The following is a 25,161-nucleotide window of genomic DNA, read 5'->3' on the forward strand; positions in this document are numbered from 1 at the left end:
GATCAACTCTATGGTGATTCTGTGCTGCAGGCAGCATGGTAAGCGAGAATACTTCAGATACTGTTACAGCAATAAACAGCCACATATTCTTAAGAGTCAAATACTTACGACATTTATATTTTCACAGTGACCATTTTTAATAACTCATCATCTTTATCTGATGACCCCTTTTTGGGGCAACAATTAAGATGATAATCCCCAATTTCAGTGATCTAGTGAAACCCAACTTCAAAGGAATGTGTATTCACTTTAACAATATACACAGTGAGCAATGCCCTCATTTTCTATGCTGCCATAACAAATTACCACAAACTTAGTGGCTCAAGAACAATGTAAATTTATTATCTTACAGCTCTGTATAAGTCAGATGTCCGACATGGGAGTTCAGCAGGTTACAGTCAAGGTGCCAGTGGGGCGACATTCCTTTCTGGGAAATCCACTGGAAAAAAAGTTGCCTTGCTTTTTCCAGTTTCTAGAGCCTGCCTTTATTCCAAGGCTGGAACCATCTTCCTCCATCTTCAAAGTCAGCAATGTCGAACCTCTGACCTTCCACTGTCACTCTCAGAAAGGCTCTCCACATTTAAGGACTTCTGTGATTAAATTGCGTCCATTCAAATAATCCAGGATAATCTCTCCATGTCAAGGTCACATTTGCATAGCCCCTTAGCCAGATATTCACAAGTTCTGGTAATTAGGGCATGACAAGTTTGGGGAACCATTATTCCGCCTCCCATATAAGCAGAAATAGCAAGATAAATATTTTTTTGGTGCCCATCTTCTCTTCAGAAAAATTAATAATTTAAATATGTTTTTATAATAGGTACTATATACAGGGGAAGTATGTAGCCCAAACGAACTTTTGTACTGATTCAAACTCAGGAGAGATGATGACATGCAAATTATTTCAACACTCCGGTGAAGTACTATGAAACCCAACCCCTTTTCCAAGGGATACTCCAATTTTATTATCCATCTCCTGGCATCATATCCCTTCACTAAAACAAATAGATATTTTCAATTCAATTAAACTGAAAATAAAAGAAAAAAGGATTTCAAATGTTTCATAACAGCTGTTTGTTAAAGAGATTCTATTCTTAAGTTCCCTCAAAACATTTTGAGGTCTAAAGATAACTTAGCATTTATTTTAAAAAAATTATAGTTGTATAGGATATTTTTTAGGTACATTAGAATTTAAAACCCCGCTATTCAAAAATTCCTATTTTAGTCAGCCCAAAAGAGGAAAAACCCATTACTACATAGCAAAGGGACAGTAAGACACCTTGAGTGGATTTTCAGTGCAATAGATCTTAAGTGACTCTATTTTCAAAACCAAAAATAAGGTATATACTCTAAATAAGGGAATTTTCTGACTTTTTACCTTCTTTGTATAAAAAGTCTTTAAAAATACATATATGGGAAGAAAATCCTATACTTGTATCTGATACACAAATGTATCTTTCTAATATAAAAAACAAAACAAAACCAAAAAACCTCTCCTGCAAATTGATGGTCAGTTTATAACCAGCATCTGAGTCTACATATGGGCATCTGAGAAGCTTTCTATTCATTAGCAACTAAAGTGGAAAAAAGGAAGACCTGTAGAGAGACAGGGTCAACTATGCCAAAACAAAGTTCCACATTTTTTAAAGTGTGCAAAAACTGATATAGATCTGCAAGTCCCTCTGACTCATACATAAAATATGCTTCATTTTTGTGTTCCTATAAAATGTCCCCAAAACAAGTATCAAGCTTTTCTATGAAGCAACCAAACATGTATCTTTTCATATTCATATATTACACATCAGTAAATATTTACCTAATGTTTCAGAGTAGTTTTTTTTTTTTTTTTTTTTTTTTTTTAATGCTAGTTTAGGTAACCGTATCTTTTAAGTCCCTTAATGGAGAACCTGGGTATTTCTGTCCAATGCTGTTCTGTGTAGATTCCCAAATGAAAGGAAGTTTCATTTCAAACTGAAAAAAGGGCATAGTATTTTAAACTAAGGTGTGTTTTTTTTTATCCTGACCAGAAATTAATGCAAGGGACAGTTTAGAAATATGATAAGTGATCTCAAGCAAGTAGATTGTGTTCTAAAAGTTTACTCATAAGCTGAAATATATGTTTCCCACAGAAAATGATTATCAGATGTCTAGCTGGACTATAAATACCTAATTAATTAATAAGAGCCAAAAGGTAGATAAAAATTAGCAAAAATGCACTATAATTCTCAAATAAGGAAATATCTAATATGAATGCTAAATATTGACACTTCTGGAAATAACTTTTAATGTAATTTCTCTAAACTCACATATAAAATGAAGGGAAATTTTGGCTACTTTTAAGTTCCTAGAATCTGATAACACTGATTCCATTTCAGGTTTTTCTTTGCTTTAAGTATAGTGTTTAGCACTATTTTCCTTTACTTACTAAGATTAAATGACAATGTTTAAAACATTTAGCAAAGGTCTGGCATTAAGTAACCTCTGTAAAACTCATACATTTATGAATGGAGCCTCACAGTAACTGGACAGTAATCTTAAGAGAACAAAGAAAAGACAGGATGTGTGTACATCCACGCAAAAAGAATTACCTGAGATGGTATTAACTATTGTGTTTTCGAACCTTCCTTTCTAGAAAACCTGGGTCTGAGGTTCTCGGGAGGCCAGAACTAGGCAACTTAGTCAAAAGGTCACTCCCTGGCTACAGGCCTGGAGCAAAGACTAACCAAGTCCATACTGCAGGAGAAAGTAACCTTGTGAAGCAAGTGACACCCCAGAAAGCAGATGGAAAACAAGAACTGACTCATAAGCATTGAAGAAAATAGATCCAGGCCATTCTGGGGTAAAGGCTAAAGTGCTTGCCGGAGGAAGGAGGAGGGCACGGGCACCAGAGAGGCCCAGGCAACCTTTTGCAGCTCATCTCTGGCTAAGTCTGTGGGCCAGGCTGTCAAAAGAACTGAATCAGCTGGACAGTTGTGAGGATACGGAAGAAATGGGCAGAGAATGGCAAGTGCTTGATTCTTTTAAAGAAAAAAGTAAAGGGAATAATCATCATTGGATTAATCCAGTGGTTCACCAACCCGAATGAACATTAGAATCTCTTAGGCATGCCTTCATCATGCAGAGTCCTAGGCCCTTATCCTTAAAGATTCTGATTGCATAGGTCTGAATGAGGATAATATTCAGCCAAATTTGGGAATTCACCAAATTATAGTTAGTTCAATAGATTAACCTTTGGAGCAAAATTTAATTACAGAATATTATAAATTTATATTATCTCACAAAATAACACCATAAAGCTGATTTAGAAAAACTGCATACATAAATTGTACAACCACACATTTTCATACAACAAATAGTATATGTAAATATCTGAAAATATTTTTTAAAGCCACAAATCCAAAGTAAGCAACATACAGTTGTTTCAGATATATAAAAGGTTTTTTGAAAAACTAAAATACGTAACGTGCTTTCAAGTTTTAAAATTTGAAACTTAGAAATTATATCTGATATTAATACTATAAAGAAAATAAGACACTGTGTTTTTTTCTTATTTCAGAAAGTTCAAGTCTTTTCGTCATAATTGAAGAAACTGCATGATCAATTAAACACTGTCGGCATTATTTTCCAAAATTTTCCATTAATTTTTTTAATGCAGCCATACACCTGGAGTGTTTTGAATTATACAAACATATCCATTAGCAGTCTAAACTCACCAACATTTACATTATACTTCTTCAACAGAATCTGAAATGAACCACTAGTAAAATAGGCTGTAAGATTATTTAGATGTTATGATGAGTTGGTCTCCTGAACTCCAGAGTTCATAGAAGAAATTACATCCTTCAATTTATTTTTTAAGAAGTAAAATTCTGCACTGTGCTAATCTCCTTTTGCATATTATTTGGAAAATGGCTATAAACGCTTTATTGTAAAGGGGTACAAAAAATATCTTATTATGCACAATGCAAGATGGAGAAAAGAATGGTTTACAAATTATTGATGAACACCTAAGGGAATCATGTTTTTTCCTTTCATTATGGGCTTCTCAAAATCAAACATATTTTTCAAATTAAAGTTATGAGTGTTTGAAAAATTAAATCCCTAGCTTAAGAACTTAAATGTCTTTAGATTTAAATTAGGAATGGATGATTATAACTATTCTTTTTTAAATGTTGCTTTAGGGAACAGTCTTGATTCATTGATTCTTTCTAATAACTTTTTCTTTGCTTGCTTACTATAAAATAACATACTGTTACTGTGAGGACAATTTCTGATTCAATTCCAATGCTCTTGTATCTCCATGAGTTTTGGCATTGTTTACAAGCACCTAGGGGAAATCACATATAGGAACATTAGTATTTTGTTTATTAACAGTAACTACGTTTAAATTCATAGAAGCCAAGTATGCCAAAAGGCAGCAAGCAATATCAAACAACACAAGAAAAAGTGACTACCTGCAATCTTTTCAGTCATGTTTGCTGAAATAAATGGTTTAGCCAAAGCCAACATCAAAGATAAGCACAATTTACTCAAATGCTCAATTAGTATAGATGCAACATTTTGACTGTTACCCTTCATCAGCACTGTATAAAATTAAAGTGGTGGTTTTGTTTTTAATACTGTCATCTATAAACCCTTACCCGGAAGACCACTTTATACACAGAACTGTGCAAATGATACTCCTCTCCTTTAATTTTTTTAAAAGATTTTTATTTGTTTGAGAAAAAGAGGGAGCAAGGGAGAGAAAGAAAACACGAGCGAGGGGTCGGGGGGCAGGAAGGAGGCCGACTCTCTGCTGAGCAGGGAGCCAGATGGGGGGCTCCATCCCAGAACTCCAGGATCATGACCTGAGCTGAAGGCAGAGACTTAACCGACTTAGCCACCCAGGTGCCCCAATACTTCTCTCCTTTAAAACCATAGCTTAGAATTGAGGTTCTAGATTCGAGGCTCTATCAAGAAGCTTTGCAAGGTTTTCACCAATTCCACAAACCATAACATTTCATTTCGGTTGCTCATTCGACTACTAAAACTTTTTGGTTGTTCATTTTCGAACCCTGTGAAGGTTCTGAGATTTTGCTCTACTTGCAAGCTAACAAGTTAGCCTGCACAGTTTCATGGATACTGCCAAAAGACACGGTTCTCCTGGGTCAGAGACAAAGGTCTTTAACACTCATGGTACAACAAACTGCATGAGGATCAAGACATTTACATTTATTCCCCTTGGCCCCTAAGACTCACACAGGTGACCCGGATGGAAGTATATAGATTCCCACAACCGTACTGGTTTGCATTACAAGAGAGGAACCCTGAGCCCAGGAGACCTGAATCCTTTATAATAGGCCTACCCTTTACTCTGGAGGGAGACACGTCTGTCTCCCAAGGCTCACTATAAAAACATCCTTGAAAAGATAGTCTGGAACAAAGAGCAGTCAGGTCATCCGCTCACAGGATGCTTAGAAATGCAAGAAAAGCATGGAAAACTATCTCCAACATTCACACAAGTTCTATCTTTTTGGTTTGCAATATGTTAATTAGAATGCCTTTCTCCAAGCATTGTTTTTGTTAATATTTCTTTAATACTGTGTTTCACTGAAAGGCAAACAGTATTTCAAGTGCTTTAGATATTTAAAAAGCTTCTCATTAATATTCATTGTATTTTATAAATTATAAGCTCAAGTTATGAGAATCTTAAACCTATATGTGTTTTATATACTCTACCTTTTTAAAAAGAATTTTAGAGACACATACATATATGTTTATATATTTAGATACCAGAGCTATCCCATGAGGAGTAGAAACTGTCACATGCATGTCATAGAAAAGACAAGTAAAATAATATTTCCAAAGATAGTATCAAGATCCCATTAAATCCTGCTACTTCCAAACCTATCTATATATTTGCTTCCAGTGCAATGGTCATAAAAAATACCACAACCAGCACCTAGTACCTTTGTTTAACTTTCTTATTCTACATAGCACATCAGGAGAATGTACTTCCCATAGGTTAAATCAGTGGTTCTCAACGAGGGGCAATTACTGGTATCATTTGGCATGTCTAAAGACATTTTTGGTAGTCACAAGTTGGGTAGAGGGAAGAGGATAGTGCCACCGGCACCTAGTGTTTAGGGTGGCTAGGAATGCTGCTAGATATCCTACAATGCACAGGACAGTAACCCTCACCCCTCCTCCAACAAAGATCCAAAAGGAAATATTCTGAATAAAATCAAGGCCTTACGTCAATAAGCTCGTAGTCATTTTTGGCATGTAAGTGTCTCAGTAGATACCAACGTGCAGTTGATACAATAGACTTGGGATACCCAGGCTGATACACCACTCTTTCCAAAAGTCGCCGCGTCTCTCTGAAAAAGATATTTAGTCCAAAGCATCTAAATTAACAGAAGATATCTCATATACTAGTCTCACACACGTTATCTTTCTCATTCTTTTGCCCACGTGGTACTGATTCCTTCATGAATTTTTTTTCATAGAATAAAGGTAATAATAATGGCTAATATCTATTAAGTGTTTATTATGTGTTGGGTATGACACTAAGTATTTTACACATATGGTCACATTGAACATTCGCTACCTTGTAAGGTTAGCTTGCTATTACTATTCTCATTTTGCAAATAAGTAAATTAAGGCTCATTCCAAATCGAAGAGGGGAAAGGCTCCTATTTTACAAGCACTTCTGAGTGCTCTACCTCTAATCCTTTTTGAAAACAGACTGAAAACAAATCCATAAACAATACAAAAATAATCTACATCAGAGTCAAAGTGTATATCAGGCTTTTTAGTATATGCTTTAACAGACAAGTACAATATGTAAACCCATGTAATAAAAGGCTGATTTACAATTGTGTTCTAATTTTTCTTTCCTTATTTACTAACACCTATGACTCCAGAGACTTCCGTACTAACAGACACAACAAAAATTGTGTAACTTCAGAAATGCTGAATAGGAGGATCTTATAAATAGTAATTGGTTTGAAGCAGAAACTAAAGAACTTGTCTTGAAGATGTATCTACATATGAATCACACAGTAAGCACACTGTTTTTTTCTTTGCGTGTATGTTGATTTGGACTGATTTTTGGTGGTGATAAAAATTATGGGAGGTGCTAACAGATTACAAGGAGGTAGAGATTAAGGCCCTCTAAGTCACCCACACTGAGCTTCAGCAGAAAGAGTTCATTAGGAAGTACAAATTATAGCCTAAAACATTTCTGGGTGAAATTAGTCATACAAAAAAATGACCAAAAGTAAATAAATACTAAATGGTTCTGGAACTGCTGATTAGCCATAGCCTTAATTCTTCCTTCACTCCTATTTTGGGATGCTGATGTGATCTCTGCCACATATTTATATGTATTAAGCTCTATGTCTACAATATCTATCCCGTTGCAGAAATGTAATGCTCCTAAACCAGTTTTACCTATAGTTGCTCTGTATTATGTGTAATATCCATTAAAGCTTCATCTTATTCTCAGAATTTTAAAATGTTCTTGCTTGTTTTTTCATCCATATGATCTTTAAGTAATTTTTTTCAAATTTATTTCTGACCCCATCCTCACCTTCCAATAAAAAGATCACTAAAATTTGTATATTGTAATCTCAGAAACTTTGAGTTTTTCTAGATATAAAAACCTCATTATTTATAAACATAATTCTGTCTTTTCAATATTCATTACTTTTTTTTCATAGCTTAGTACCTTGCATGAACTTAAGTCAATCTAGCCTTGAACTTCAGTATTTTTGTTTCTAGAATCTACATTACACTGTTGGTATATCTGAAGACAGCAAAACTCCAAGCCCTTCTTCACTTGAAATGCTATCATGCCCAATCTCTCATATTCTATATCTGTGTACCAAATTATTTTTTGTAAAACAAATATAAGACTTTGCTTTCTTCCTACTTGGTTACTTCGACAGCCTTTCCAAAGTAGTAACACTAAGTTTGTTACACTGACTCTAAATCTTTGTTTCCTTGAGGGACTAAAAGTGAAGAAACATTTCCAAGAAAAAAAGGGAACAAGAATTCTTCATACCTTGCCCCCATTTTGCGGTTGAATTGTAACAAAGCTTGTAAAAAGACAGCCAATGGACAAAAGCAAAGTTTCAAGGCCTCAGTTGTAGCTTCTTGAACCAAAGATGACCAGTGATCATTGGAAATATTAGCCTGTAAAAATATAAGACATATATTAAATCGAGACTTTCAACATGTTTATCTTAAATGAATGAAATTCAACACTCATTTATTAAGTGCCTACTTGTCCAAGTCACCATGTACATGCTACAGGGGCCATGGTTCTACAAAATGATTATGATCTGATTCCTGCCCTTAAAGAGCTACAGAACAGGGCAGACTGGAAAAAAGGAAGGTTTCAAAGAGGAATATTACTTAAAAAACACTAAAATATTTCTTAAAAGAAAATGCATTATTCTACTATATAGGTGAATAAAATCTATCAGTCACTAAGCCTCTGGGATCTAACAAATATAAAAAACTCAATTTAACATGACTCTTTAATTGGTAGTGATAAAGTCCCACATTTCAAAAATTATCTAAGGAGAAAGAGAAGGCTGAAATTAAATATTTTAATAAAATCCCAAAATAGAAAAAAGGTACAAAGCAGATCACAGATAAATGAAACTCATCAATACTGAGAACTTTTTAAAGAATTTCACTTTATAAGGAAAATGTTAAGGTATCTACACATCACTTATGTTGCAAACTTTAGTTTTTTACAATATGTACTGACTCAGAAATAACAGATAAGTGTGTTCTAAAGAACAGTAACGTGAAGATAAAACGGTGAACAGTCTGCTGAATTATGTTAGAAGAAAAAATGCACTTAAAATCTTTCATTAAAAACCTCAAACGTTTGGGCGCCTGGGTGGCTCAGTTGGTTAAGTGACTGCCTTCGGCTCAGGTCATGATCCTGGAGTCCCGGGATCGAGTCCTGCATCGGGCTCCCTGCTCAGCAGGGAGTCTGCTTCTCCCTCTGACCCTCCTCCCTCTCATGTTCTCTGTCTCTCATTCTCTCTCTCGCAAATAAATAAAATCTTAAAAAAAAAAAAAAAAAAACCCTCAAATGTTCATTAAAAACTAAGATTTCATATTTACAGGTATCTAGAGTACACATTTTAATAAAGTCAATAGGATGAGTCCATTTCAAACACTAAATTATAAAAAAAAATGTTAGAGCAATAAACTGAGTGCAGTACAGGCAATACATTATTATGCATGTAATCAAGAAAAAGGAAGCTATAAAGATAATAAATTTGAAAATAAATTGTAAAGCATCTTCTATAAAGATGGAAGCAATGAGACCTTGGGTACATTTGACAAAAAAAATAAGGCAAAGCCCAAAAGTAATAAGACTATTCCTAATACATTTTTATTTTTTATATTACTATTTTTTTAAAGATTTAATTAATTTATTTATTTTAGAGTGGGGGTGGGTGGGAGCAGAGGGAGAGGGAGGGGAAAAGAATGTTAAGCAGACTCTGCGCTAAGCATGGAGCCCGACACAGGGCTCCATCTCATGATACTGAGATCATGACTCCGACACTCAACCAACTGAGTCACCCAGGTGCCTCATTCCTAATAATATTTTTAAGCTCTCACTGGTTGCTTTTATAATATAGTCTCATATAAAATATTCTATAAAGTTAGCTCAAAGATTACTATATAAGGAAAAAGTTTCTATATGTACTGGGTATATTAAACAACAGAATGCACATTTTTGTCTCCCATTGTGTCTTTAAAATTTGTTATATGAGGAAGCACTTTATCTCTGTCCCTGGGTGTATATTACAGTAGGCTCTGTGATTCTGATACCTACTTTTCTTAGAGTCATCACAAACAATCTTAATTAGAATATCTTCTTCCTTTCAATACTTCAACCTTCATTCAAAGGTAGTATTTGCACCCTGTCCCACTACAGTTCCCAGACAGGGTATAGTTACAGATAGCAGCAGATGGCTTGCTCCTCATCCCAACATTTACCTTTTCTTGCCAACTGTAGTTTCAGACAGCTACTGAAATGCCGGAAGTCTGTATTTGACTGGTGCTACTGTACGATGATGCCTTGCTCTCTAGGCCTGATAGGTATTTCAATCTCTTTTTCTCATCCAGGCTTTCCTGGCTTTATCAGAGACTCCCAATTTCATGGGTAGTCTCTTATCTGCAGGACCAGCTATATAATCTGTGGAGCCCAAAGCAAAATAAAAATGCATGGCCCTTTGTTCAAAAATAATTAAGAATTTCAAGATGGTGACTGGAGAGCATTAGACCAAGTGTGGAGCCCTGGGCAACTGCATAGAATACATGCCTGTGAAGCAGTCCTGTTCATCTGCAGCTCCACTAACCTGGACAAATATACTCTATTTCACTTACTCTCCACATCCTCTAAACAATCTGGAAACCTCTAGTTGCCTTTCTGCCGAGATCCCATCACTCCTCTAGGAGGCCCTACTGGATAGGATCTAAGATAACTCCTATGCCAACTCATTTTCACACTGGCACCACTCACTCATTCCAACAAACTCCAGGAGTGCTGCCAAACCCAAGTCACAGCAACTCTCCTTCACTCACTCCATGTTGTACCCAAGCATATACTCCTATCCACCTTTGGGATTCACCTACTGCAGACCACTCTCTGCCAGAGCATGTGCTCATTTTCCAAAACACTCTCTTTTCCTCTGTCCTAACACAGCAGGTGGAGAGCCACAAGCTCCTGAGATTATGTCAGGTACCTGTCCATATGCCTCCAGGACCTCAGAGGCCACACATCAAAACCTCCCTTTCTGAGAGAATTCAGATAGATTCTTTTATTATTATTATTTTTTAAATTAATTAATTAATTTATTTATTCACTCTTCAGCTGTTTATCCCATAATCAGTTACCTTGGAGGATGAAACCCAATTGTGCACAGACTGAAAGCAAAAAATATACACTTTCTCCCTTCCTCACCTTTGTGGGCATCTGTGGGTGGAAATGTGCCATAGAGATGGGGGGAAAACACAATAGCTCTCCCCCCAAAAATTTCTTCATAATCCTTCTCCAACTTCTAATCCTTTTATAGCTTCCTTATAGGTTAGGCTTCTACTCACTTTGGAAGTCTGTACCTTGATCTTATATCTCATTTTGGAATCTGTTATCTCTGAAATCTAGTATTTATTTATTTATTTTTATTTTATTTTTTTTTTAAGATTTTATTTATTTATTTGAGAGAGAGAGAATGAGAGAGAGCAAGCATATGAGAGGGGGGAGGGTCAGAGGGAGAAGCAGGCTCCCCGCCGAGCAGGGAGTCCGATGCGGGACTCGATCCCGGGACTCCAGGATCATGACCTGAGCCGAAGGCAGTCGCTTAACCAACTGAGCCACCCAGGAGCCCTGAAATCTAGTATTTAATATCTTAGCTGAACCTCTCAGTTTAATATCCTATTCATATATTATAGCACACACAGGAGCCTCTCATAAAAGTGTAATTTTACAATCCTCATCCTCTGCACACTGCCAGGTGTTTACCATAGAAACATGCATCTCATATTCTTTTACAACAACTGCTGGGTGTCAAATTAATTATTACAGTAAGAATAATTAGACTCGAGCAGTGTTTTAAAGTTTACAAAGGCATTTGTAAATGTTATTTCATTTGATATTTAACCCTATAAGAAGGCAAAGTAGTATTATTATCTCTACTCTTACAAGGAAAAAGAAAGGCTCTAAACAGCTGAAGTTTTCACAGGTAGTAAATGGTATAACCAGAACCAAAGCCATTAGAGAAAATAATTTTTGTGGCTGTAGTGGGTGGTGGGAGAAGATGGGGTATATATGGGTATTACTAAACTGCAAGCTGATTTCCTCAACTATAAAATAGGATTACTGTGAATATGAAATAAGTTAATATGTATCACACACACAAACACTCAAATAGAATATCATATACACTGTTCAGCAGTTTGCCCCCCAAAGCACACAATTTAAACATTTATCTTAAAGAATTTTCCATACTAGTACCAAAGACTTCTAGATTAATATACCTAACTTTGTATCAAAAAACAGACGTCAAATCAAAAATTACTAGAAGTCCTTCTTACAGAATGTCAAATTTAACTGAGAAATGACTGAAAGGTTAAATTACTGGCACGTTTGTCACAGATGAGTACCTGGGTTAATTCTAATTTATCAACAGGAAACAAGTATGTATATTCTGCCATAATTCAACTTTAAATTGCAATCTTTGTTTTGTTTTTTTCTTCCCCAAACAATGACAATGTTCTGCTGGAATCTATGGATTTATATGACTCTTATTTCCACCAAAAGCCCAAATACAAAGTCTATGAGGAGGCCACACGAGAAGGTGATGAAACAACAGGAACTCAACAGAAAGCACTACCATCTTAAAGAAAAATAAAAGAATCAGTTTTTCATGATCATAATTATAATATGATCTTACCATGCAGGCTTTTAAAGCAAGCAGAGCTAGTCTCAAGAGACTCGACAGCTTCCCACTCCAACTGCCCTGTTGGGATGCTACTTGTAGACTCTTTCTATAACACATCTCTGCAGCACCCATCATTCCTTGGGACTGATATATGTGCGCCAGCCACTGAGGAACAGAAAGAGAACAGAACCAAAAAAATCTTAATTTAGTACATAGTCTGGTACTCTATTTCCAATAAATTCAATACACTTTGATGAAGTTAAATTTTTAATTTAATTTTTTTAAGTTTTGTGCCTCCAAAAATCCAAAATTCACAGGTTAAGAAAGGAGTAGACATCTTGCCCACTCTATCAGCAATAGCTTACTAGCCACACCACTTGAAACTGTTAAAGAGTCTTCCATGATGGCAAGTCAGGAACAAAATCAAAATGGAATGTAAAAACAGATATATCATGTAAATACTGATCAAAAAGAAGTTTGTATAGCTGTATCAACCTCCAACAAAGTATATTTTAAGACAAGAAATATTAAGAGATAAAGGGGTCTGTTTCATAATGAATAAGAATCAATTAATTGGAAGAGATAACACTCCTACATTTGTATTCACCTAATAAAGACACAGAATTTATGAAGCAAAAGTTGACAGAAATGAAAGGAAAAAAAAACACTGAAATGCAGAATCAAAGTTGGAGATTTTAATACACCTATCTCAGCAACGGTAAAAGAAACAGACAAAAAATTCAGTAAGGATATAGAAGATTTAAACATAATCAACTTGACTTACATGATATATTTGGAAGACTATACTCAGCAACTGCAGAATACACATTCAGTGAAAATGTGTATTTTCTAAATCTGACCATATGCTGGGTCACATTTCAAAGAACTGAAATTATATAGTCTACTCTGATTAAGTGAAATTAAACTAAAAATCATTAAGAGATAACTGAAAAAAAAATCATCCTCTCCCATATTAGAAATTTTACAACATGCTTCAGAAAAAAACATGGATCAGGGTGCCTGGGTGGCTCAGTTGGTTAAGTGTCCAACTCCTGATTTCAGCTCAGATCATGATCTCAGGGTTGTGCTAAAGATTCTCTCTCTCCCTCCCTCTCCCTGCATTCCATTCGCTCTCACTCGTGCACACACTCTCTCTCTTAAAAAAACAACAACAAAAAACCACCCCTCCCCCCAAAATGAAAAAAAAACAACAAACAGAAAAGACCTACATGGATCAAAGAAGAAATCCCAATGGAAATCAGAAAACATTTTCAAATGAATGATAATGAAAGCACTACATAAAATCTTGGGGGATGCATATACTGGAGAAAGACGGAAAATCTATGCTATAAGTTTCTATCTCAAGAAGCTAGGGGAAAAAAAATCTAAATCCAAAGAAAGCAAAAATAACATAGAAAAGAAGTCAATAACATGTAAAGAAAGTATAATGAAAAACAAAACAAAAAGTTGGTTCTTTGAAAAATTAATAAAACTGCTTATTATCAAGAAAACAATTTAGAAAACACAAATTACCAATATAAGAATGAAAAAAGAAAAAGCATTACAGATTTTCCAAACATTACAAAGAAGGTATCATGAACAACTCTATGCCGATAAATCTGAAATTGAGATGTGCTGGACAAATTCCCTGTAGTTCAACAATGCTAAAAAAAGAGGAAATCTTAAAAAAAACCTTTCCCATAAAGAAAATTCTTGGCCCAGGGGCACCTGGGTGGCTCAGTCGGTTAAGCGTCTGCCTTCGGCTCAGGTCATGATCCCAGGGTCCTGGGATCGAGCCCCGCATCGGGCTCCCTGCTCAGTGGGGAGCCTGCTTCTCCCTCTCCTCCCAGCTCAGTGTTCTCACTCGCTATCTCTGTCTCTGGCTCTCAAATAAATAAATAAAATCTTTAAAAAAAAAGAAAATTCTTGGCCCAAATAGCTTCAATGATGAATTCTTCTAAACATTAAAGAAATAAATGTCACTCTCACACAAACTCTTTAAGAAAATAAAGAAAAGGAAAATTAATAACATAGATAATAAAACCTAACACAGACCTTATGAGAATGAAAAATTACAAGCCTTTCTCTCATGAATATAGGTATTAAAAATTCTTTCAACAGTCATTAGCCAAGTGACTCCAGCAATATATATAAAAGGAATAATACATCATAACCAAGTAGGATTTCTTCTAAGAATGCAAGGTTAGTGTAGCATTTGAAAATCAATGCAGTACACTTCATTAACAGAATAATTAAAAAAGAGCCATTCTAATAGATGATCCCCCAAAAGATCTGTTAAAACTCAACATCCATTCATGATAGAAAACAAATCTCTTTTACAAATTTAGAATAGAAGAAAACTTCCTTAATCTGATAAATATATATCAGGTAAAACCTATAGCAAAAATCATATTAATTATAAATAGTAAATGCTTTCTACGTTAGGTTGAGAATAAGAACGTTCACTTGTCTAACCACCACTTCTATTTAACACTGTATTCAAGGTTCTAAATAGTGCAATATGGCAAAAAAAAAAAATCAATACACAAATATTGGAAAGAAAAAGTAAAACTTTATTATTCACAAATGAAATAACTGTGTATACAGAAAACCTAAAATCATTTCAAAAAAAATAAGTGAATTCAGCAAGGTTGTTGCGGGTCAACATATAAATATCAACTGCATTTCTAAGCATTTGGAGCAAGCATACAAGAAAAAATTACCATTTGTAATCAAACAAAAAATATCAACTAACTACTAATAAATTTAACATAAAAATGTAAAAGACCTCTACAATGAAAACTGTAAAACACCACTGAGAGAAATTTAGAACCCAAATAATTTGAGGAAAATACCACATTTGTGGATAGAGAAATTCAGTAGTATTACTTTATCAATCCTCCCCAAATTAAACTACAGATTCATGCAATTCCAATCAAGATCCTAGCAGGGCTTTTGTTTGTGGGGGAAGGAAGCAGGATAATTGACAATCATATATAATTGCAAAAAGCCTAAAATGACTTTAGACACATGAAAGAGAACAAAAAAAGTCAGAGGTCTTAATATTACCACCACACATAAAAACTAATTATAAAGCTATAAGCAAGAATAAACAGATAATGGAAAAGAAGAGGGAGCCCTATAAGACCTACAGATACAGTCACCTGATTTATGACAAAAGCATCACTACAGTTCAGTGGGGACAGAATGGTCTTTTCAAGGAATGATGCTGGGACAATGTGATACACATAAGAAAGGAATGAACCTGGATCCTGCAACATTAACAAAAATCAACACTGAATGAATCATATACCTAACATGTGAAAGGTAAAACAAAAATTTCTTTTTTTTTTTTTTTTTTTAAAGATTTTATTTATTTGACAGAGAGAGACACAGCGAGAGAGGGAACACAAGCAGGGAGAGTGTGAAATGGAGAAGCAGGCTTCCCGCCGAGCAGGGAGCCCAATGTGGGGCTCGATCTCAGAACCCTGAGATCATGACCTGAGCAGACACTTAACGACTGAGCCACTCAGGTGCCCCAAAACAAAAATTTCTAAAGGAAAACAGAAAAATATCTTCAGGCGCTTAAAGTAAGCAAAGCATTCTTAAATAGAACATTTCAATAAAGCATTAACCATTACAAAATGGTAAGTCAGACTTCATTAAAATTAAGAACTATTCACCAAAGAATAATATTAACAGAGTGCTAAGCCAAGGTACAGACATGAGAAAATATGTGCAATACAAATACCCAAAATGTGCTTCAATCCAGAAAATATAATGAATTTTAAAAATCAGTAAAAAAACAAAACAAAACAAAACAGCCCATGAAAAATAAAAGGCACTTTATAAAGAGGATATCCAAAGGTTCAATAAGCATATGAAAAGTGGCTCAACATCATTAGTCAGGTAAATTCAAGTTAAAACTACCACAGGATACTATTACCTACCTATCTACTGAAAAGGGAAATATTAACCACATCTAGCAATATCAGCAATTGGAATGCTCAAAATTTACTGGTGGGAACATCAAATGGACAACCATTTTAGAAGACTGTCTGACAGGATCTACTAGAGTAAACATACATATCCCTTATTACCCACTGAAAGACATAGGTAAGGACGGACACAGCAGCATTACTCATGATAGCCAAAACCTAGAAATAATCCAAATACCATCAAGTGTATATTCATAAGATGAAATGGAAAAATTATGGCTACATGAAACAACTAAATGAGTCCCGCACACAACGCTGAATGAAAGTACCAGATACAAAAGAACAGTCCGTTTACATGATGTTCAAAAACAGGCAAAACTAGAAAGAAGTGACAGAAGTCAGAATAGTGCTTCTCCTTTTTATCTGAAGTAGGGAGAAATCAAAGAGAAAGTCATGGGGAGGCAACTAGGTTACTGGCAATGTTCTGTATCTTGGTATAGGTGACAGCTAAAAAGGCATATATGTAAGTAAAAATGTAATGAATGGTATTTTTAAGACTTTTATACTCTATCCTTTGTGAATTATATACTATGAAAGAAAACACACGCTATCTCTTAAGACTCTACTTCCTATAAAGTTTATCTTTTATTTTTCCCTTTTAGTTTGACAAGGTATTTTTCTTCTTGATGAAGAATATGAAATCATCAGTATCCATTTGACCTTAGAATTAAATTATCTTAACTCTCATATGGCAAACTTCAAGAAAGGGGATAAAAAGCACCATCTTTCTCCAATGATTACAAGCAAAAAGCAGGCTTAGCTTGCATAATCCAACTACTTTATGCCACTAGATAATCTTTTTAAGCAGGAACATCAAAAAGTTGTTATAATAAAAGATCAAAATGAAGAAAAAATTATAGTAAAATAAGCTTCTGTTAAATCGACATCAAAAAGCCCCTTTGACACTTTCTCTGGAGCACAGAGGAAACTATAGTAAACTGAATACAGTAATTACATGTTTTTCTGTGTTTTAACATCAATAAGAATAAAGTACATGGTGATCACTACATGTTTGTCATTGCAGATAACCAGAGCCAGCTAAAAGGACATTCTGTTGATTCAGGCATCAGTAACTATTTCAAAAAAACACTAAATAACCATTAAAATCCTGGAAATGAGTTACCTACGTGGCAGCTAAGAAAAATAAAGAAAAACCACATAAATCCTCTCTACAACAGAGTTAACACCATTATGACAAAATGTTTGAAACACTCTTTAGCTCTCTTACATCAACACCATGTAAAAGACAGTATTCTCAACACTGTTTTAAATCGAGGAAATTTATAATCAACAATTTAAGCTTTGAAGCAGTGTAGTAGCAGATCCTAAATTAGTATTAAACTTCTTCAGTCTCCCTAATCACAATACAACATATTTTAAATCTTGAAAATGAAAGATACATGGTGAGTTTAAAGACAAGACAAATAAAATGGAGCTTAACCCCTGCCTTCATCTAGTATAATGAAGGATTCTAATTCAGGACTCATGTAAGAAAGGAGAGAATTTACCTGCCAAGCTGGAACAGAAGTTGAGTTGGACATGACTGTTTTTTGCAGCTCTTCAAGGACAGCATCTGGGAGAGGGTTTTGTGACTCCAGGAGTGGTTTACACTGAACTTGTCTCAAAAGTAAGATAATAGCTGGCTGATCAGGGTTACTTTTTAAATTCTAAAAATTAAACCCCAAATAGAAATACATCAAATAGATTCTTGAATGTTAAGTGGCAATTAAGTATTCCCCATGTTGGAAAAAAAAAATCTGAATTTAACCTTTTCTTAATAAAATACAAAGAACTGCAAAAGTAAAATAAATAAAACAATGAACATCTTGAGAATATCAAACTCCACATTTAAATTAAAATTGATAATACTATTATTGTAGTTTTTAATTAATTAATTCATTCATTTATTTTAGTTTGTCCCTTTGACTTGTTTTATTCTTAGGTGATATCCTGAAAAACTTAAGTTCTGAATGTAAATAGGTGAATTCAGAAGACATAAAATTAACAGTGAAGGCTAACACTATTCCTTATCAGAAGAAACTATACAGGAAGAGCTATAAACCATAGTTTTGGTTTTTTTTCCTTTTTCAATCTCTTCACAAAGATATTCATTAGATGTCCTTCTCTCTAGGCACAGACTTCCTAAACACTGTAAGAGAAATGACCCATTTACCCATTTCCCTAAGCCATTATTTATACACATACACATATAGAATTACATATATGCATATGTATCTCCTCCTATGTATGTATATATATATATATATGTATATACATATATATATATCTCGAAGAAGTTTAAGAAAGTTCTCTAAACAAGTCTTCCACTGTTTTAAACATTTCTTTCTTTATTGCTGGTCCCTCAATAACATACTTTATTTTTTTAATTAAGTCATAGTCTTAAATATATGTGATTGCTTTCTTCTAAGAAATTGGCACAAAAAAAATGGTCAGGTTCATAAAAGTATCCCTTATTCTGTCAGAGAGAGCATAGCAACTGTCAGTTGCTTATTAAACACTCACTGCATAATACTAATCTGTCCTGAATTTAGATGGAATTTCTTAGATAAGAGAGAAAATTCATTACTCTGCTTTTCAGAGAATTCAAACACCAAAGGGATCTTCAAGGATCCATTCTTCCTTCTCTGTAAAATTCATCTCCTCCCACACCCCCTTGCCCCCCCCCCAAAAAATTTCTAGAAAGAAAATACAATCTCGACTTGGTAAGCATTTATGAAAAAAGATGCTTTCAGAAGAAGTAATGTTTAAAACCCACATTATCCATTCAATTATTTCTGAGTAAGTTTATGAAACTGATTCATTCACTGAATACATATTTATTGAGCCCCTACTATGTGTTAGGCAAGGTGCTAAGGATTTACACATAGAGCCTACAATCCAGGTATGTACAAGGTAACTACTAAGTAGCTCCAGTTGCCCACTTACTCCTCATTGTCTTTCTATGTGGTTCAGAGCTTTAGAGATGCCAGAAAATACAGCATTCTGAAGGTAGTAACCAGAAATCAAAAGGAAATACGGCCTCCATAACGGTATTCTCCCCAACAAAGACCTATTAAGTCCTTGAGTCCTAGAGTCAGACAAATGTGAGTTCAAATGGCAACTCAATCATTTTCTAGCTGTGAACTCCTGTGCAAATTACTTACCCTCTCTAAGCCTTAGTTTACTCATTTATAAAAAGGGGATAATAGTATTTATGCCATATATTCTTGGGAAGTTCAAATACAAACTGCTAAGTGTACTGACAGGCTTATAGGAAGTACTCAATAAATGCTGGGTGGTATCATCATCATCACTATCATCACCACCACCATCATATGCCCTTTAAATACTGTGCATTCCATGTTTAATGTTATCTTCTAAGTAAGATAAGAATCCATAAGTCTCAATGCTCAATTTCATAATAATACCTTTGTGCAGAGGGCTTCAGCTTCAGATATTCTTCCTGTGTCTATTAGACCAGTGACAGCTTGGGAGAGAGACCACTTTTCAAGAGATTGGTTATAATCCTTAAGGAATTCTTTGTCTTTAACTGTTAACAAAAATGTTAATGTTACTTTCTTCTGCAATTTATAATGTGTTCTCAGAGGAGTAATCAGTTGCTAAGAAGTATTACAATTAGACATATACGATTTTTAAAACTTAAATGTATTATAGGAATACCACAGGCCATTCTAGTAAGGAATACCACAGACCATTCTAGTATGTGCCAGGTTTCTGAAAAGTTTCACGGCTGGAATATTTGTGGTTGAATAACTTAAAACTTTATAGACTTGTGATTTACATAAAAAATCACTTTATCTACAGTAAAACTAAAAATAATTCATTGAAAAAATTAAATACTGTGACATACTGACATACGATAAATTACACATATGCACATATTCAAACTCTACAACCTGAAGACTTGACATGAGCATATATCTATGAACCATCACTACCATCAAGATAATGAACATATTCATCATCATGAAGATTTTCACCCTACCCCTTTGTAATCACTTCTGTCCCCAACATACCTCTCCTCTTACTGTCTGTCCCAGGCAACCACTAATTATTTTCAGACACAATGGATCATTTTGCATTTTCTAAAATTTCACATAAACGGAATCATAAAGTATAGTATATAGTTTTGTCTAGCACCTTTACAACTATAAACATGGTAAATTACATTTCCAGATGTAAAGCGACTTAACATTCCTAGGATAAACCCACTTGATCATGATGTATTGTTACCTTTTTTATGTGTTGTTGGATTTGAATTGCTATAGTTTATTATGAATTTCTGCATTTGTAGTTCCACAGTATTCCTGTTAAAAGTCTTTGCCTGGTTTTGGTGACAGGATAATGCTGGCCTCAGAGAAGAAGAATACCAACTTTTCTATTTTCAGGAAGGGTTTGTATAGAACCGGTATTATTTCTTCCTTAAATGTTTGGGAGAATTCCTCAATGAAGCCATCTGGTCCTGGAGTTTTCTTTGTGGGAAGATTTTTAACTATAAATTCAGTGTCTTTAACAGATACAAAGCTGTTTAGTTTATCTACTTCTTCTTAAGTGAGCTTTGTGTCTTTTAAGGAATTTGTCCATTTCATCCAAATTGCCAAATTTAATAGTGTAAACTGTTCCCAAGGTCCTCTGATTAGCCTTTAAATAGCTATACAGATGTACCCTCTTTCATTCCTGATGTCTGGCTAGAGGCTTATCAATTCTACTGATCTTCTCAAAGAACTAGTTTTCACTTTTGTTGATTTTGTTTTCTATTTCACTGATCGCTACCTTTTATTACTTCTTTTCCTCTGCTTACTTTGAGTATAAGTTCTTCTTCCCTTTTCTAGTTCTTAAGGAGAAGCCGAGATCACTGATTTGAAAGCTTTCTTTTCCAATGTAGACATTTGATGCTATAAATTTCCTGTAAGCAGTGCTTTAATAGCACTGTAGAACTTTGAAATGTTTTTTTTTTTCCTTGTCATTCAGTTCAAAATATTTTCTAACTTCCCTTCTGGCTTATTCTCTGAACTGGATTATTTAGAAGTATGTTATTTAGTTTCTAAATATTTGGGAATTTTCCAGACATTTTTCTGTTACTGGTTTTTAACTTAATTCTATTATATTAAGACAATATGCTTTATATATTATTTGAAGCCTTTTAAATTTATTTCGAACATTTTATGGCCCATAAGATATGTAGGTAGATGTTCTGTGTTCACTTGACAATGCTGTTATAAAGAAGTATTCCATAAATGCCAATTAGGTCAATTTAGTTGACAGTGTTGTTCAAGTCTTTATTATATCTTTACTGATTTTTTTGTTCAGTTGTTCTGTCAATTATCGAAAGAAGAGTACTAAATCTCTAACTATGTAATTGTGGATTTGTCTGTCCCTCCTTTCAATTCTGTAAGTTTTTGCTTCATACATTTTCCCACAAGCTTCTTTTTTTCTACCTATTTTATTTTGAAATACAATGCAGACTGTATGTGTTTTGAAGCTCTGTTACTTAGTGCCTAAAGGCTTAGCACTGTTATGTCCTCTCGATGAATTGATTCCATTATGAAATGACATTCCTTATCATCAGCAATACCCTTTGCTCTAAAATCCAGTTTGTCTGAAATTAGCATTGCCACTCCAATTTTCTTTTGATTAGTGTTGGCATGGTATACGTTTTTCCAACCTTTTACTTTTTAGGCTATTTTTGTCTTTATATTTAAATATACATTTATATTTCATCTATGTTTCTTTTAGGCATATATAGTTGGCTCTTGCTTTTTTATTCAATCTGACAGTTTCTGCCTTTTAACTGGGGTGTTTAGACCATTTAACTTGACTATTGACGTGGTTGGGCTTAACTCCAATGTGTTACTTGTTTTCTGTTTGTCTTATCTAAGTCTTTGTTCCCTTTCCTCATCTTTGAATTATTTTTTTACAATTTCCTTTTATCTACCTTGGTGGCTTATTAGCTATAACTTTATTTATTTAGTATCTACTTTACATTTTTAAGTATTCATCTTTAACCTGCCACAGTCTACCTTTAAGTAATATTATACCACTTCACTTACAGTATAAAAATTTTACAACAGAATATTTCTGTTTCCCCTCCTGTTCTTTGTGCTATTGTTGTAATATGTGCTTTAAAGAGTCAATTACATTTTAAAGAGATTTCTGGCGTGTCATCTGTGGATCTGTTTCTATTGATTATCTCATTATGGTGGTACTTTTCTACCTCTTTGCATGCCTATTAAGTTTTAACTGGATACCAGACATTGTAAATTTTACCTTGTTGAATGCTGAATATTTTTGTATTCCTGTAATGTTCTTGAGCTTTGTTCTGTAGGCAGTTAAGCCTCTAGAAAATGATTTCATCTTTTCAAGGATTGTTTTTAAGCTTTGTCAGATGAGATCATTCAGCCTTTAGTGTAGAGCTAATTATGCCCACTACCTTCTTGCAATATCCTTCTGAGTACTTTACACTGAATTCATTATGTATAAAATGTTTTTCTAAACTTACTTGAAGCAGAAACAGCAGATAACAGTGCCAAGTACAAATCCATTCTCTTTGGCTGAGTGTTGTTCACTAGAGCCAGTTTATCATCAGCATGACAGGCTGCCATTAGCCCAGCCCAGACAGCAGGATCACCTAAACATAAGGAATATAGTTAGAAGACTTGTTGATATCAACATGTTGCTGAAAAACTATCAAAAATGAGAGTAAGAGTTTATAAATACCAAAAAATTAAGTTAAAAATAAATTGTATCTCTAGAAAAAATCATTTTCTTAAACGAAACTAATTTATACTTCTTTTCAGAAGACACATTACTATATTCATCCTTCAAGATTTGCCTTTTTCTCAAAATACTGCAGAGGATAAGAAATACCCTATTAAGTTCTTCCATGGCTGGTTAGCTCAGTTGCCTAGAGTACTGTGCTACTGTGGAAAAGTCGATTATATTCACTTTCATCGGACACCAAGGGCAAGTCTCAAGGAGACAGAGTCATCATTCAAACCCTGTATTAAAGGTTCAATCATAGGAAAAGCAAGATAATACTATTTCTCAGTTTTTAAGAAAATTTCGAGCCAAAGGAAAAGCTCAAGACAACTCCATTTACCTATGTTCTAACAGCAAAGCATGAAAGTCATTTTATCATTCCAAGTAAAGCAATTCTATGATTATATATATCCCTTCATTGATTTGATCTTTCCTTCTTTCCTTCACACCTTGACAGCAGCTTCAGGGGAGAGGGGGAAGCAGTGGACTGAGGTGGTAATGATAAAGATTATGCATATAGAGGCCTCTTTTTTAAAAAGGTAGTTGTAAAAAGAAGGTGAAAAAGAATTTAGAAATTAGAAGATTTTTATTTTTTGGTCTTCTGTAAATCATATTTTGCAGGTTAATATTTGCATGGTCAATATCTTAGGCCTGCTATGCTTAAAAAAACAAATAATTTTGGGGTCCCTGGATGGTTCAGTTGGTGGAGCATACAACTCTTGATCTCAAGGTTGGGAGTTTGAGCCCCACATTGGGTGTAGAGATTACCTAAAAATAAAATCTTCCAGGGCGCCTGGGTGGCTCAGTCTGTTGGGCGACTGCCTTCGGCTCAGGCCATGATCCTGGAGTTCCGGGATTGAGTCCTGCATCGGGCTCCCTGCTCAGCAGGGAGTCTGTTTCTCCCTCTGACCCTCCCCCCTCTCATGCTCTATCTCATTCTTTCTCTCAAAAAAAAAAATCTTTAAAAAAAAATTAAATCTTCCCAAAAAAACCCCCAAACAAACAAAAAGACAATTTTAAAATCCCACAGGGATGCTAGTTAACAATATAGTCATTTATTTTATTTTATTTTTTTAAGATTTTATTTATTTATTTGACAGAGAGATGGAGAGAGCAGGGCAGGGGGAGCTGCAGGCAGAGGGAGAAGCAGACTCTGTGCTGAGCAGGGAGCCCGATGTGGGGCTCAATCCCAGGACCCACCTGAGCCAAAGGCAGACACTTAACCAACTGAGCCACCCAGGTGCCCCAACAATATAGTCATTTAAACAAAAATTTTAGCTTAAGTTTTATATTTTTTCTTATCTAATTGTTCCCTGCAATATATATCCTCTGTCAAATGTCTGAAATGTATGTCTACTTCACTTAGAGGATCGGTATTACTGCTAATAGTACAGGAATCATTAGAAACCTTAGGCAGATAAAAAAAATTTTACAAAAAAATTAAATGCCTATCTCCATATTATACAATAATTTCTGCCCAAGACAATGACTACCTTATTTCAAACAACAAAAGACATAATCACACTCCAGAATAAGGAAATGGGAACCATTCCTTAGAATTCCTGAGATCTGATTATTGTATAATGAAAGACACGTGACTGTTTTAGACCCTGGTTTCAGCTCTAACAATGCCATGGATTAAATGTGTGCCAGCTTTCCCTTTGGGACTCATTTTTCTATAAAACAAGGCAAGTGAACTAGATGATGGCGCAGGTGTCATCAAGCCTAAAACCCAAAATTCCAAATGAAGTGGACTCAGTTTCTGAGTATGAACTTATTTCTAAGATTAAGTGAAGAACTCCTTTAGGGATTTTTGGGTATAGTTTTAATTTCAGGAGGGAGGAAATGGATATCAGCTGGCAGTAATTTCTTCTGTCACAATTCAAAAGAATTACTGCTTTCATTAACTCTTCCATAAATAATCAGCA

General features: G+C 34.6%; 1 protein-coding gene across 5 annotated transcripts in view; it reads right to left on the bottom strand.

The window, feature by feature from the left end:
- Positions 1–319: 319 nt before the first annotated feature.
- The window catches only part of TTC37 (tetratricopeptide repeat domain 37), an 84,750-nt gene continuing 59,908 nt past the window's right edge, over positions 320–25,161 (bottom strand). For 4 of the 5 annotated variants that reach the window (XM_035014877.1, XM_035014880.1, XM_035014879.1 and 1 more), the window contains 7 exons: positions 22,974–23,102; positions 19,882–20,003; positions 17,962–18,120; positions 12,468–12,620; positions 8,048–8,178; positions 6,236–6,359; positions 320–4,327 (listed from right to left, as the gene is read on the bottom strand). In XM_035014877.1, the coding sequence (XP_034870768.1) occupies positions 4,253–4,327; positions 6,236–6,359; positions 8,048–8,178; positions 12,468–12,620; positions 17,962–18,120; positions 19,882–20,003; positions 22,974–23,102 (893 nt within the window). In that variant the 3' untranslated portion in view covers positions 320–4,252. The remainder of the gene's footprint in view (positions 4,328–6,235; positions 6,360–8,047; positions 8,179–12,467; positions 12,621–17,961; positions 18,121–19,881; positions 20,004–22,973; positions 23,103–25,161) is intronic. The other variant, XM_035014881.1, reaches the window with a different exon arrangement.

The sequence above is a fragment of the Mirounga leonina genome, unplaced genomic scaffold, assembly GCF_011800145.1.
Source record: "Mirounga leonina isolate KUSES-001 unplaced genomic scaffold, KU_Mleo_1.0 Mir_168, whole genome shotgun sequence".
Lineage (NCBI taxonomy): Eukaryota > Metazoa > Chordata > Mammalia > Carnivora > Phocidae > Mirounga > Mirounga leonina.